At 48.3% G+C, this 12,564-nt stretch overlaps 2 protein-coding genes across 2 annotated transcripts; one reads left to right on the top strand and one right to left on the bottom strand.

The window, feature by feature from the left end:
* Positions 1 to 327: 327 nt before the first annotated feature.
* LOC127323458 (uncharacterized) lies at positions 328 to 1,693 on the top strand. The gene has a single exon (XM_051351594.2). It carries the CDS (start codon positions 588 to 590, stop codon positions 1,440 to 1,442), a length of 855 nt encoding a protein of 284 aa, XP_051207554.1. The 5' UTR covers positions 328 to 587; the 3' UTR covers positions 1,443 to 1,693.
* A 4,648-nt stretch (positions 1,694 to 6,341) lies between these two features.
* LOC127323486 (glucan endo-1,3-beta-glucosidase 8-like) lies at positions 6,342 to 12,564 on the bottom strand. Its single transcript, XM_051351621.2, has 2 exons — positions 11,931 to 12,564; positions 6,342 to 7,646 (listed from the first exon to the last, which is right to left on the bottom strand). The coding sequence occupies exons 1-2, from the start codon at positions 12,251 to 12,253 to the stop codon at positions 6,518 to 6,520; spliced, it is 1,452 nt and encodes a 483-aa protein (XP_051207581.1). The 5' UTR covers positions 12,254 to 12,564; the 3' UTR covers positions 6,342 to 6,517.

Consider the following 12,564-nt stretch of genomic DNA (forward strand, 5'->3'; position numbering starts at 1 on the left):
ATTGGGATCGCAACTAAAAAAGAACGTCGCATATGAGCACAAACAGTCAGAGCACTCGACTGCTACGCGAAGGGGCCGGGCCGGCACGGGGATACCGGCGCTGTTTGGGACTAGTGCGAGGTTAAAAATCACGCCGGTCCCCGAAACGCTATCGGAGCCACTATCGAGCCGCCGGTGGAGATGCTGTGGAACCCACTATTGGGATCGCAACCAAAAAAGAATGTCGCATGTGAGCACAAACAGTCAGAGTGCCAAACAAAAACGTGACGAACCAAGTTATATAAAAAAAACCGTGACGAACCAATTCAGAAAAAAAAACGATGTCGCTTGAGCATCGCCCGCGTCAACGCGACCGACATCTGAACCCCGCGTAGACTCTACGCAGTCTGAGTTCGAGTTCATGTCGGAGACGGAGCCGCCTTCCGGTGGATTTAATCCCGCGATTCGCCCGCGGGATCGAAACCCTAGCCCCATCCCCTCCCGAGATCTCGATTCGATCCAGCTCTCGACAACCATCTTGCTCTGCTTCCCAGCGCCCTGTTTCCCGGCGATCGCGCGCGCGTGCTTTCCCTCCGCGGCGGACGACGATGTCGAGCGCGGCGGCGCCGTGGGCTCAGGCGCCTCACCTGCTGCAAGAATTCGAGTTCTTCCTGGTTGTCGATTTCGAGGCGACCTGCGAGAAGGACAGACGCATCTACCCGCAAGAGATCATTGAGTTCCCCTCCGTGCTCGTCGACGGCGCCACCGGCCGCATCCAGTCCGCCTTCCGCAGGTACGTCCGCCCTAAGTACCATCCCGTGCTGACTCCATTTTGCAGGGATCTCACAGGGATCAGTCAGGAGGACGTCGATGGAGGGGTGGATCTCGGGGAGGCGCTCCTGCTGCACGACCGCTGGCTGCAGGCGGCGACGGCGGGGGCCAGGAAAGGCGGCAGCTTGGCCGTCGTGACGTGGGGTGATTGGGACTGCCGGACTATGCTTGAATCGGAGTGCGTCTTCAAGGGGATCCAGAAGCCGGCCTACTTCGATCGCTGGGTCAACCTCAGGGTTCCCTTCCAGGCGGTGCTCGGGGGTGGAGGGCGGTTCAACCTGCAGGAGGCTGTCCGGGCTGCTGGGTTACAGTGGGAGGGCCGCCTGCACTGCGGGCTCGATGACGCGCGCAACACTGCGTCTCTTCTTGTGGAGATTATGCGGAGGGGCGCCAAGATCGCGATTACCGGCTCCTTGGCGCCGCTGCCGATCCACCACAAGGAGGAGCAGCAGCAGCAGCAGCCTCACACAAGTCTGTGCGGTGGCGCCGCCGGGGCGTGCTACTGCGGAGTGGCCAGCAGAGGGAGCGTTGTAGCGATGCCAGGGCCCATGCAGGGTAGGTGCTACTGGGGGTGCGGCAACTGGACGCCCACCATGGGAGCCGTCTGCCCCTACTTCCTCTGGAGCAATTGAATCAGTTGCGCCTCCGATTGAGATTTGAGGCTCACTCTAGATGAATGCTTGTGTTAACTCTAGTCAGGATCGATGGCAGCCTAGTTGACTCTTGGTGTGATTTGGCACTGGAATCAAATGTGACCCAGCTGCTATTAGCTTAGTTCATGTGTACTGTGAACGGGTCACCGAAACCTATGGCCCAGGGGAGTAGCTACCCTATGTAATCGGTGTCTGAATTATGAATATTAATAAAAGTTTTGATTTAATTATGACCCTTCTTCTCTACGAAATTCTTCAACATCGAGCAATGTTTGTCTTCTAATTTTCTTCTGTTTGTGATTAAAATTAAATAATTGCTGACCAAAGTTAAAGGTGGGATCACTTGTATATATACTACCACCGATGGTCTTGGATGAACATATCGAGCAGCCACTGACTGCTCAAATCAGGTGGATCCAAAGCACATTTATCCTTTTCTGTTAATTGATATCTAAATGCTACCTCTAATTGGCGAAAAGAATCTAAAGATATTTCTGCAATTGGTATTATGTGCTTGATTATGTTTGTAGATCGGTAATTCCAATGGATTTGTAACCCCCTATGTTAATATTAAAATGCTTCCAGCAAGTATCTTTAATCAGTGAAGAAGTCTTATGCACTAATTTCTTTGCAAATTTCTTATACATACAGAACTGTTTAAGCTTTATTTCTTTTCCTTTGCTATGACTTTGTTGTGCTTCGATATGTGCAGATTACAGTCACTTTACAAGCTGGCTGGCCATGGCAGCAAGGCCAAAGCGATAAAGACCTGATGAGTGCACTTGCAGATGCTGAGATGCACAACTTGTTTTCTTCCAAAGCTGCTCATATAAGGTGTTTTTCTCTAGCTATCATTCCGGCCGGAGCTATCATAGATCTGATCATATAGTGGCATATATGCTTCCTGCTCATGATTAATTACAACTGAAAACATTTGTTGTAGCTGAAAGTCAGTCGTTTTGTACCCTTGCATTGCGATAATTATTTACACATGAATTATTTTGATCTAAGAATCCGACCACTGGATATATAGAGATGAGTAGTACGATTATTATTTTTAATTAATAAAAGAAAGTTTTTACTCCGATTGGGCTTAATGTCACAGCAATATACTTGTTTCGCTTCTTAGGAATCACTCTAGCTATATTTAATAGTGTTATCATTTTAAGCACCTCATAAGTTATTACATCCTAATTTGTCCTTAATCACTGGTACTATTTTGATTTCCCTTCCAACTTTCTGAAATCTATTTCATGTTGAACAAAAAGTGCGATGTACAGTGCTCTCAAATAAAAGGTAGAAGTAGAAGCATAGAGCTGCAAAGTAGCATACTGCTCTCGAAGAACCTCTGACTCAGTGTTTTGATTCAGTAGGAATGCTTTTTAGATAATATAGGAGACTGGGAGGTTCCATTCTTTAGTCTCTTAGTGGCATTTTCTAGGGAGTTATCCGCTGTAAATTTCACATATTTATCCAGAGGCGACAATCTCTCCAATGTGATCATATGCTGTTACGACAAGTGATTAGTTATGAAAGTCGCTACTTGCTTCTCAGTCATGCCATTTGCTTAAAATTAATTATAGCTGGGAATTCGATTTGAAAAACAGTATGATTAGTTCTTGCTTCTCTATATCTAGTATTATCTTTCAATTTTATTTTTCTCTCACTTGCTGTACTCTAGCAAGAGGTTCATGCTGCCTTTGTGTTTTTCTAGGAGATGGTGCCACACTGGAATCTGTTCCAGATCTTGTGAAGGCAATGTATGTAAACATTGAGAGCTTCCCTTGTGTGAGGCTGCTGAATCTTTCTGGTGAAGTCGGCTGCTCTAGTGTGTATCTTGGTCTGCCCTTATGAGGAGACTGAAATGTGTTTCGTCAAAAGAAACTGCGATTCCTCGAAAGAAATTGTGAGGGTATTTCTATGACTGAATCAGATGGCTCTATTGGAATGCCGTAGTGTTTTGTCTGAACAATGCTCATCTGCTTGGTATTGTATTGTCTTCATGATAGTGGATTGGCGCTTGACAACTACAGTAACAATCTTGAAAACTGGAGGACTGTGACATTGCGGGACTCAGTTGGCATGAATCCAAGTTTGCTAGGTTCTCTAGTTCCCCCCTTTCAAATAGAACTCAATTTATTTCTGTAAAAGAGCTGGATGTTTAAGTTAAAGAGAAGTGGATTTTGTTTGAATAATGTTTGTCTCTTTCCTTCTATGTAAGATCAACTGTTTGCATGTCCTTTGTTCTTTCCTTGTCTATATATCGCTAGGACTTGGGAGAAGAGCCTAATGTCAAGTTTAATGTGGATATTTAGGTGCTATTGTCTTTACTTAACCAGATTAGGTTACCTATAATGCACATATTAATGGCTAATAAGATGCAAAATATTTATGTAATGTTAACTTGGCCTTGATCCTTCCTTCTATGTAGCATGCTAGAAAAGTTAATCATTTTTGTTGGGTCAACATTTATTACAATTTCTCAGTTCTCCTTTGCTTTCCTGCAATAACATACTAGACACATTTTCATTTTCAGGTTTGACACCGTCTATTTGGATGATGAAATCCTTGTGGCGAAGGACATAAGAGGGTACTACTTAGTAGTTGAGCGTTCTCCATATTCTTGGAATGTATAGTTTGCGAAATTTAGAAGTTGCTCAGTGTGCACATACTTTATACTCTGTGACAGGAAGATGTGCAGCATCTTATGGTTTTCCAGCAAAGTATTTACAATCTTGCTAGCTAGGCCCTCCTTTTTACTATGGAACTAGCTGAATTCCTCATGCAGCTATGCGGCTAGATGTACAGGGAACACCATTTGTAAAAATTACAGGTTGCAACAAGAAAGTTCTGGTTACATCTCAATGGCAATTAATTGTATCATATTCTTGCAAATAAAGAGGTACCATTCCTACTTTTACAGAATCAAATAAGACTTTTGTTTTCTTACTATTTACTTCCTGCTAACCGTTTAACTATGACACATCTGAATGTAAATTTGAGAAACAAAACTTTTACTATTAAGCACAAGAAAGGCTTGACATTGTCTAGCTCAGGTCTTATGTTGGTTCATGTCTTAAATAGGGCATCAGCAGGCCTCTTGTGTGGTTAGGGACCTGTTGTGAGGTTAGAGTAGGCAGAAAATTCAGACTAGTAGCTGGACATACACATGGTTAGTGACCCTGGTTGGAATATAGGCCACTGGCTGAGAGTAGCAGGTGATCCATGGAACGACACTTGAATGCACAGCTACTAGTTCTCACTGTACATACATATATCAATTCATCACCTCGATGAACTGTTGAGTTCTTCCAAAGTTGTGGTTAGCATTCAGCAGCTGATGTGCATGGGCCTGAAGGACCTGGAGGGAGGGTGGTGTCTGGTACAACCTTGGGGTCCTTGATTTCCGGGTGGTCCTGGTTTTGGGGGACCTTGGTTAGGCGGCTTCTTCAGATCCTGGTAAGTTGGATCTTCAGCTAAATTTTAACTTTGCATTTCTTCCAGCGAATTCGTCAATTTATTCTGTCAACATTTCGGAAGGAAAAAACAGAACAATTCCTACAGTTAGATTGTTAGTGGATCAGTAAAACTTTCAGTGCTAAATGATGAAAATGCAATATGCAAGGGATGAAGCATGCACTAGTTGTTTACCCTTTTTCTCTTATCTGACGGACCCCTCTAATTATCTAAAACTGAACAAATGCTTCTTGTGCAGCTTGACAGCTTCTACCTCCTCCAGTCCTCCTCATCTGTTGCTGCTGCCTGCTCATTGTACCGGGAAGACTCTATTGGTCAGATAAGTCCTTGTGGATGCAAGATGGACGAGACACCTCCAGCAGACACTCTCTAGCAATGCAATCACCCATTTCACTGAGATTTGGACTCTGCTGGAACATATTCTGCCGAACGCTGACGTCCCCGACTTGGTGACTTGGAAGTTGGATGGATGATGGATCCTTTTCGGTTGCATCCGCGTACGCAATTCAGTTCGAAGGTGCAACCTGCTGCAGTTTTCAGTCCCTGGCCGGGAAATTAGATTCCAGATTTTCTCATGGCTCGCTGTCCGTGGCAAGTGTGATAGAAGATAACCCGCTGAAGCATGCTGGACTTGCAATCTCATGTGCTCCCTTTGCAGAATTATGCCCGAGATTTCAGTGCACATCTGACTCAGCCTATTCCGTTCCAGAGCCTCATTGTCGGGCTTGGAGGTCTCTCCTTCGGTTAGTTTGGTGGTCAACATGGAAGGAGCATAATGAGAGGGTGTTCAGAAGCAAGGCTAGTTCATTCTAGGTGTTCGCCCAAAATCATAGAGGAGCTATCAATGTGGTGTCAGGCCGGACGCAACAGAACCAGGAAGCTGATAGACACATCCCGAGAGCGGGACTGAATTTAGTTAGCCAGGTAGTTTTCACCGCGATTTTTCCTGATCGCATGGAGTAGCTCTTTCTGTCTCCTTTTTTTTTGACAACTAGCTGCTTGTATCTTCGTTAAGTGATGTACCCTTGTAAAACTCTCCTTTTCCTCTAATAATGATCAATGAAAAGCTGCGCTGGGTTCGTCGGGCACCCAGCTTTTGTTAGCCTGCTGCCGTGCTGAACATGTCCACCGTGGCAAATGCCTGAACACTCGCTGAAAAACTTCTTGAACATTCCCGCTCTTGGCAGAGTCCCTTTAGACACTATACATATATACTAGGGAGGTGTTTTGGAACAAGGGGGCATATACTTCCTCTATTTTAAAATGCATCTTTCACATATTTTGAATTTCAAAAAAATTGAAACAAAAAGTATATATAGCATGGGGATGTACATGTAGAATTTTTGTCAAAAAATTTCAACACTTTGAAATATGATTTTTTGATAAGGGAGCATACACACCTAGGAGACAAATTGAATTTTCGCTTGTAAAGCTTCTACAAACTATGGTACTCCGTACCAGATTTAAATGGAAGAAAAACATCTACGATCGCGTCCAAAATGAGGCAGAATACAAGTCAACAATCGCCGTTGATCTTCTCTAGAATGAATACACAAACACGGCGGCAGTGTCTAACACTACCACGACAGCAAGAGCTGGGCCGACGCCACCACCAGCGCGGCAGCCACCGCCGCCACGCTGAGCCGCACCGCTGCCGCCGCCGAGGTGGCGATCTGGATGGTGAAGTTGCACGCCGCGGTGGAGGGATCCGTCTCGGTGGGCAGAGCGAGTCCCTGGAAGTCGCAGGCCTCGTCCTTCTGGCTCTGCGCCTGGTAGTATGCGTTGAAGGCGTAGGACGCGTTGCCCTTGGCGTCCATGCCGTTGCACGTCGAGCCGTAGCCGAGCGGCGTGCAGTCGGCATTGGTGCACGCGTAGTCGATCTTGGCGCCGAGGAGCTTGCCGAGGTCGTTCCTGCTGGCCTTGGGGTTGAGCGCGCACCACGTCCTGGACAGGTACTGCACGCCCTTCGCCGGCACGAGCGTCGTGTTCCGGCCCTGCCCGCTCAGGTCCATGGCGAACTTGGGCTGGCCATCGTACCGGAAGATGCCCCAGTGCCGCTCGAAGCTGCCCGGCTGCACGCTCTTCTGGTCCTCGTCGACGAGCCCGAACAGGTACACATCGAGGTGCTGGCTCGGCCGCGCCGGCGTGCCGCGGTTCGACGCCAGGCGCTTCAGCAGCCCGTCGTAGAACCGCTGCGCGTGGGACGACTTGGCGCGCCTGTCGCCGTCGGTGGGCCAGCCGACCTCGCCGACGATGATAGGCATGTCGCCGTGACCCACCGCCGCCAGCGCCGCCACCAGCGTGTCAAAGTTGGCCTCGAACACGTTGGTGTAGGTGACGCCGTTGTCGTGCACAGGCGTGGCGGTCCCATCGAAGAAGGCGAAGTCGAGCGGGAAGTTGTCGTTGAGGTAGAGGCTGAGGAACGGGTAGATGTTGACGGTGAAGGGCGCCTTGTTCTTCGCCAGGAACTTGACGATGTCCGTCATGACGCCCGAGATGTCGGAGCGGAAGCGGCCCGCCGACGGCACAGGGTTCTTGGCTGGGGAGTTGTACACATCGGCGTTAAGAGGTACCGTGGCCTTGATCCGGTCACCGACGCCGGCGTCGTTTAGGGCGTTCTGGATGTTCTGGAGAGCCGGTAAGGTGACCTTGATGAAGGAGCCGTTGTATGCTCCCAAGAATGGCTCGTTGCCGACGGCCACGTACCTGCAACACAGAAGCTCAGCCTGTGAGTGTGACTGTGTGAGAGATCATGGCCGTTGACAAGGATGTACAAAAAATCAGAACAAAACTCTTGTTGTCTGTTCAGGTTTTGCACAGTGGTTCAGTAATGCATTCTGAAGAAATTCAGTTCTTTCAAGATGCAGTAAGACGCCTGAAAATTCCAAAATTCACACTGAACAGCGGTTCACTGTTCACAACTTCAGATTTCAGATATGCCGTGAGGCCTGGATAGGAGAATGCTACCTGAATTTATTTGGAAATCACACAAGATTGAAAATTTCACCTTCCTAACTTGGCATGGTAATCTACAATGGACCCAGAAATTGTCCAGGAGTAGAACAGCTGATTGGCAGATTCCTGCTACTTGGCTAGTACAGTAGTACTGACAGGCTATGACTATTTTTCCTCTGTTTTCTGAAACAACACTCCCACAAGAATGCAGAAAAGGTAAAATAGCTCGAATGCATCCCAAATATGTCCTAAAATCTACCACTAGCAATTAAACAAATAACCGTACCAAACCATCGAAACTTTGTTATGGAGTATATGGAAAACAAGGAATGATGCTTGTTTTCAAAAAAAGGTCCCGAGAGACCCTGCTGATGTTATTTTCTCACTCTCTCTCACGGCTTCTCGACGATTGAAAAATCTTGCGGAAAAGAAAGGTGCGAGGCCTGTTGCAGTTGGTCACTGACCATCTGTGGAAGATAGCAAAAGAAGTGTTGCGACATCGTCGTGGATGGGCTCCTAGTTCGAGGAGAATCTGTGAAAGTTGACATCGCTCGCGATAAAAAAATGTAGTGTTTCACAGAAGCTTTTAGTTCCCCAGTCATGTTTGTTAGCTCCTACCCATACTAAATGTTGGGTGCAGCCTTCTCTCAATCTCTCAGCTCATTCTTAGTGGACACACACATGAGCAAGGAGAACAGGGGAGAAACTTGCTTGAGCAACAAATGCTCTTTCACTATTATATAGCAACATATGCTACATCTTGGCTTACAAGTTACTCTCCATATGGGGTGCCTCTCCTTATATAGAGGCTTTAAGTCGGTGCTACAGTAACCGACCTAGACAACTAATGTCTAGTTGGCTTCTACTAGTCTAATCCAACTTGGAGACTGCTAGTCAAAGCCAACTTGAAGACAGCTGCACACAACTCATGTGCCATGTTCTCACACACAACAAGCACACAACCTATGTGTGCTATTCACACTATAGCATGCACTCAACCTACGTATGCGGGTCACACCATGACAAGATTATATTTAGGCTAACAATCACCCCCCTAATCTTGTCATCTTCTTCCTCGTCTCCAGGATCTCCTTGTTCAACGGCGACCAACGCCGCAACTTCTTCCTGCCACTTCATCTTGAGACGCGCACTTGGCTGCTTGATCCGCAAATACCGGCCGCACGCACAACGCGCTCCAACGCGCACAACGCCACAGGCCTTCAAAAGATCACCAACGCGCTCAGACGCACGACGTGGACCGGATACATACAAGCTAGGCACACCCGCCACGGGCACACCTAGCCACCCTGGCTTCCCACAAAAGCTAAGAAGCTCAAGTCGGCCTATGCCAAACAGATGGCTCTTCGAGCAGAGACCGGCAGCTCCGATTCTGAAGACGAGCCTCGGAGAGGGGATGCGCAAGACAAGTGCCGAAAAAGGCCTTCACCGGACCGCCCCTCGAAGGTCATCGTACACCGCCCGAGGGCAGCTTCGACTTCGCAGCAAGAGGAGACCACCACGAAGACATTCGGACACGCCGGAACGGAGCCGACTAACATGACCTTGCCGCAACCAAACCTTGGTCACCACCATCGTCGTTGCCTCTCAAGTCTCCACCCTGAACTCCCGCCATGGCCACGCACAACCTAGACGCGGAGCAGTGCCGCCAAGGCCTGCTTGTCCTCTCGCCGAGAGACTGCGGCGTCCTCGATCGCGTCCCAGAGCGATGCCGCTTGCAGGTTCACCTCCATCACCATGGCCCAGTTGATGTAGTCTCCGCGCTTGAGCATCGGGAAGACGAGGCTCGTACCGCCGCCTCCGCCGCTAGTCATCTCGCGGATCACCTCCCGCTGTACCACGACCTCGCCCCCGCCGTGTCGCACCCTGCTCCGTCCCCGACTTGGCGATCGCCGTCGCTCGTTTGCCGGAGGAGGGGTTGCGGACGCACGCCGCTGCTGGAGAGGTGGTGGTGCCGACATCTCCCAACCTGGTGCTCTAGTGCTGGTATGAGGCCGCTGCGCCACGGCCGCCGCAGCCTCCATACTGCTGTGCAGCGCCTCCATGCCGCCGTGCGCACGATGTCACAGCGCGCCGCCTCCACGTCCGCCAGGCTCACCGCGGACTCACTGCTCGCCATGGCCCCGAACCATGAGGCTCTGATACCAATTGTTAGCTCCTACCCATACTAAATGTTGGGTGCAGCCTTCTCTCAATCTCTCAGCTCATTCTTAGTGGACACACACATGAGCAAGGAGAACAGGGGAGAAACTTGCTTGAGCAACAAATGCTCTTTCACTATTATATAGCAACATATGCTACATCTTGGCTTACAAGTTACTCTCCATATGGGGTGCCTCTCCTTATATAGAGGCTTTAAGTCGGTGCTACAGTAACCGACCTAGACAACTAATGTCTAGTTGGCTTCTACTAGTCTAATCCAACTTGGAGACTGCTAGTCAAAGCCAACTTGAAGACAGCTGCACACAACTCATGTGCCATGTTCTCACACACAGCAAGCACACAACCTATGTGTGCTATTCACACTATAGCATGCACTCAACCTACGTATGCGGGTCACACCATGACAAGATTATATTTAGGCTAACAATGTTTAGGTGAAAGTAAAAAGGCTTTGTTTTATTTCTCGTTTTCTTTTGGTAAGCTCTAGTAGTGTTTGCTTTCCTTGGCTTTATGGTGGTGGCATCAGCTTTGGCTTGATGCAAATTTTGTAATATTGGTGAGTTCCACACTCCAATTTTTTCAATGAAATTGGGGGCCATTCAAAAAAAAAAAACTTTCGGCTTCCTAATCTGGCATGATAATCTCCATTCGACCCAGAAATTATGCAGGAGAGAACAGCTGATTGGCAGATTACTGCTACTTGGCTAGTACTGACAGGCTATGACTTCTTTTTTCCTCTGTTTTTTGAAACAACACTCCCACATCATACACTTTGTTTCAAGAATGCAGAAAAGGTGGAGATAACTCGAATTTATCACAAATATGTCTAGAATCTACCACTGGCAGTTAAACATATAATCCTACCAAACCGTCGAACTTTTTTGAGAGCCACCCCACATTATCCGTTCTCCAAGTCTAAGATACACCCCACCAAAAGAATATGATCCCTTCGGTTGCACGACCAACAAAACGTCCCAACAACCTCCTCCACTGACCAAAACTCTGTTTGTTTTGTTCAGGTTTAGCACTGTGGTTCAGTAATGCATTCTGAAGAAAAACTCAATTCTTTCATGATGCAGTGGCGTCTGAAAATGTCCAGAATTCACACTGAGCCTGCTGGTTCACTGTTCACAACTTCAGTTTTCACATATGCCAGGAATTCTAGAACAAGATTGAAAATATCACCTTCCTAACTCGGCATGATAATCTCTAATCGACCAAGAAATTATCGAGGAGCGGAACGGCTGATTGCCAGATTTCTGCAACGTGTGTAGTACTGCCAGGCTATGACTTTTTTTCCTCTGTTTTTTGAAACAACACTCCCACACCATATACTTTGTTTCAAGAATGCAGAAAAGCTCACATTATTATGTCCTAAATAGCTCGAACGCATCCCAAGTATGTCCTAAAATCTACCACTAGCAATTAAACAAATAATCGTACTACCAAACCGTCGAGTTTTTATGAGAGCCGCCCCACATTATCCATTCTCCAAGTCTAAGATACGCCCCACCAAAAGAATATGATCCATTCGGTTGCGCGACCAACCAAACGTCCCAACAACCTCCTCCACTCACCACTGTCACCTCCAACCCTGATCCATAAAACACTTTGATACTCTGCACATCTTGACGAGATACTAACAATTTTTGCCCCCAAAAAGAACGCACATGAAACTGAAACATGTATCGCTACCGCAAACGATCGTGATGTGCTATGCTACATTCTGGCATGCTTAAAGTTTGTAACAGTATGTACAAGGCAAGATAGAAAAGTAATTTCGTCTAAAAATGGGTATGAAATGAAGCACGACAGTGACGGCCAATGCAGAGGGAGAGAGAGAGGAGAGCTGACTTGATGACTACGCCGCCGTCGAAGTCGAAGCGCTTGACGTTGCGCTTGACCCAGTCCTTGGCGGCGCCGGAGTCTTGGGCGATGTCGTGGAGCATGTTGTTGGGGATGGCGAGCATGGCCTCGATGCCGCTGCCGGCGAGCGCGCGCATGGCGTCCAAGTTGGTCTCGAAGAGCTTGACCTTCTTGATGCCGTTGTCCCTGAGCAGCTGCACGACCACCTTGGGCGGCAGCGGGTGCGACGCCTGCGTGCCCCAGTTCACCCCAAGGCCCTCCGCCGCCGTTGCCAGCAGCAGCAGCAGCGGCGCCACGGCGAGTCTCGCCATTGCTCGAATGCTGGACGCGGCACACGCAGTTAATGCCTCCAAGAAAACGCCACGAAATCGGATGTAATTTTTTTGGGGGCGGGGGAGATTACTGGACAAGCCGGACCGGCGAACTCTCCGGGATGGATATGAGATCTCAGCGCAGAGGAGACTGGGATTCTGCGGTAACTCGCCGGCCAAACGAAAGCGCAGGCAAGGAGAAGGAAGCCGTAGCTGCGCGGAAGAAGATTTGAATCTTTGAATGGAGCGAACAGCAGAGAAGCAGAGGAGAGAACACACTGATGACACTATGAGCTGTTTGGTGAGGCAGC

Source organism: Lolium perenne, chromosome 2 (genome assembly GCF_019359855.2).
Source record: "Lolium perenne isolate Kyuss_39 chromosome 2, Kyuss_2.0, whole genome shotgun sequence".
Lineage (NCBI taxonomy): Eukaryota > Viridiplantae > Streptophyta > Magnoliopsida > Poales > Poaceae > Lolium > Lolium perenne.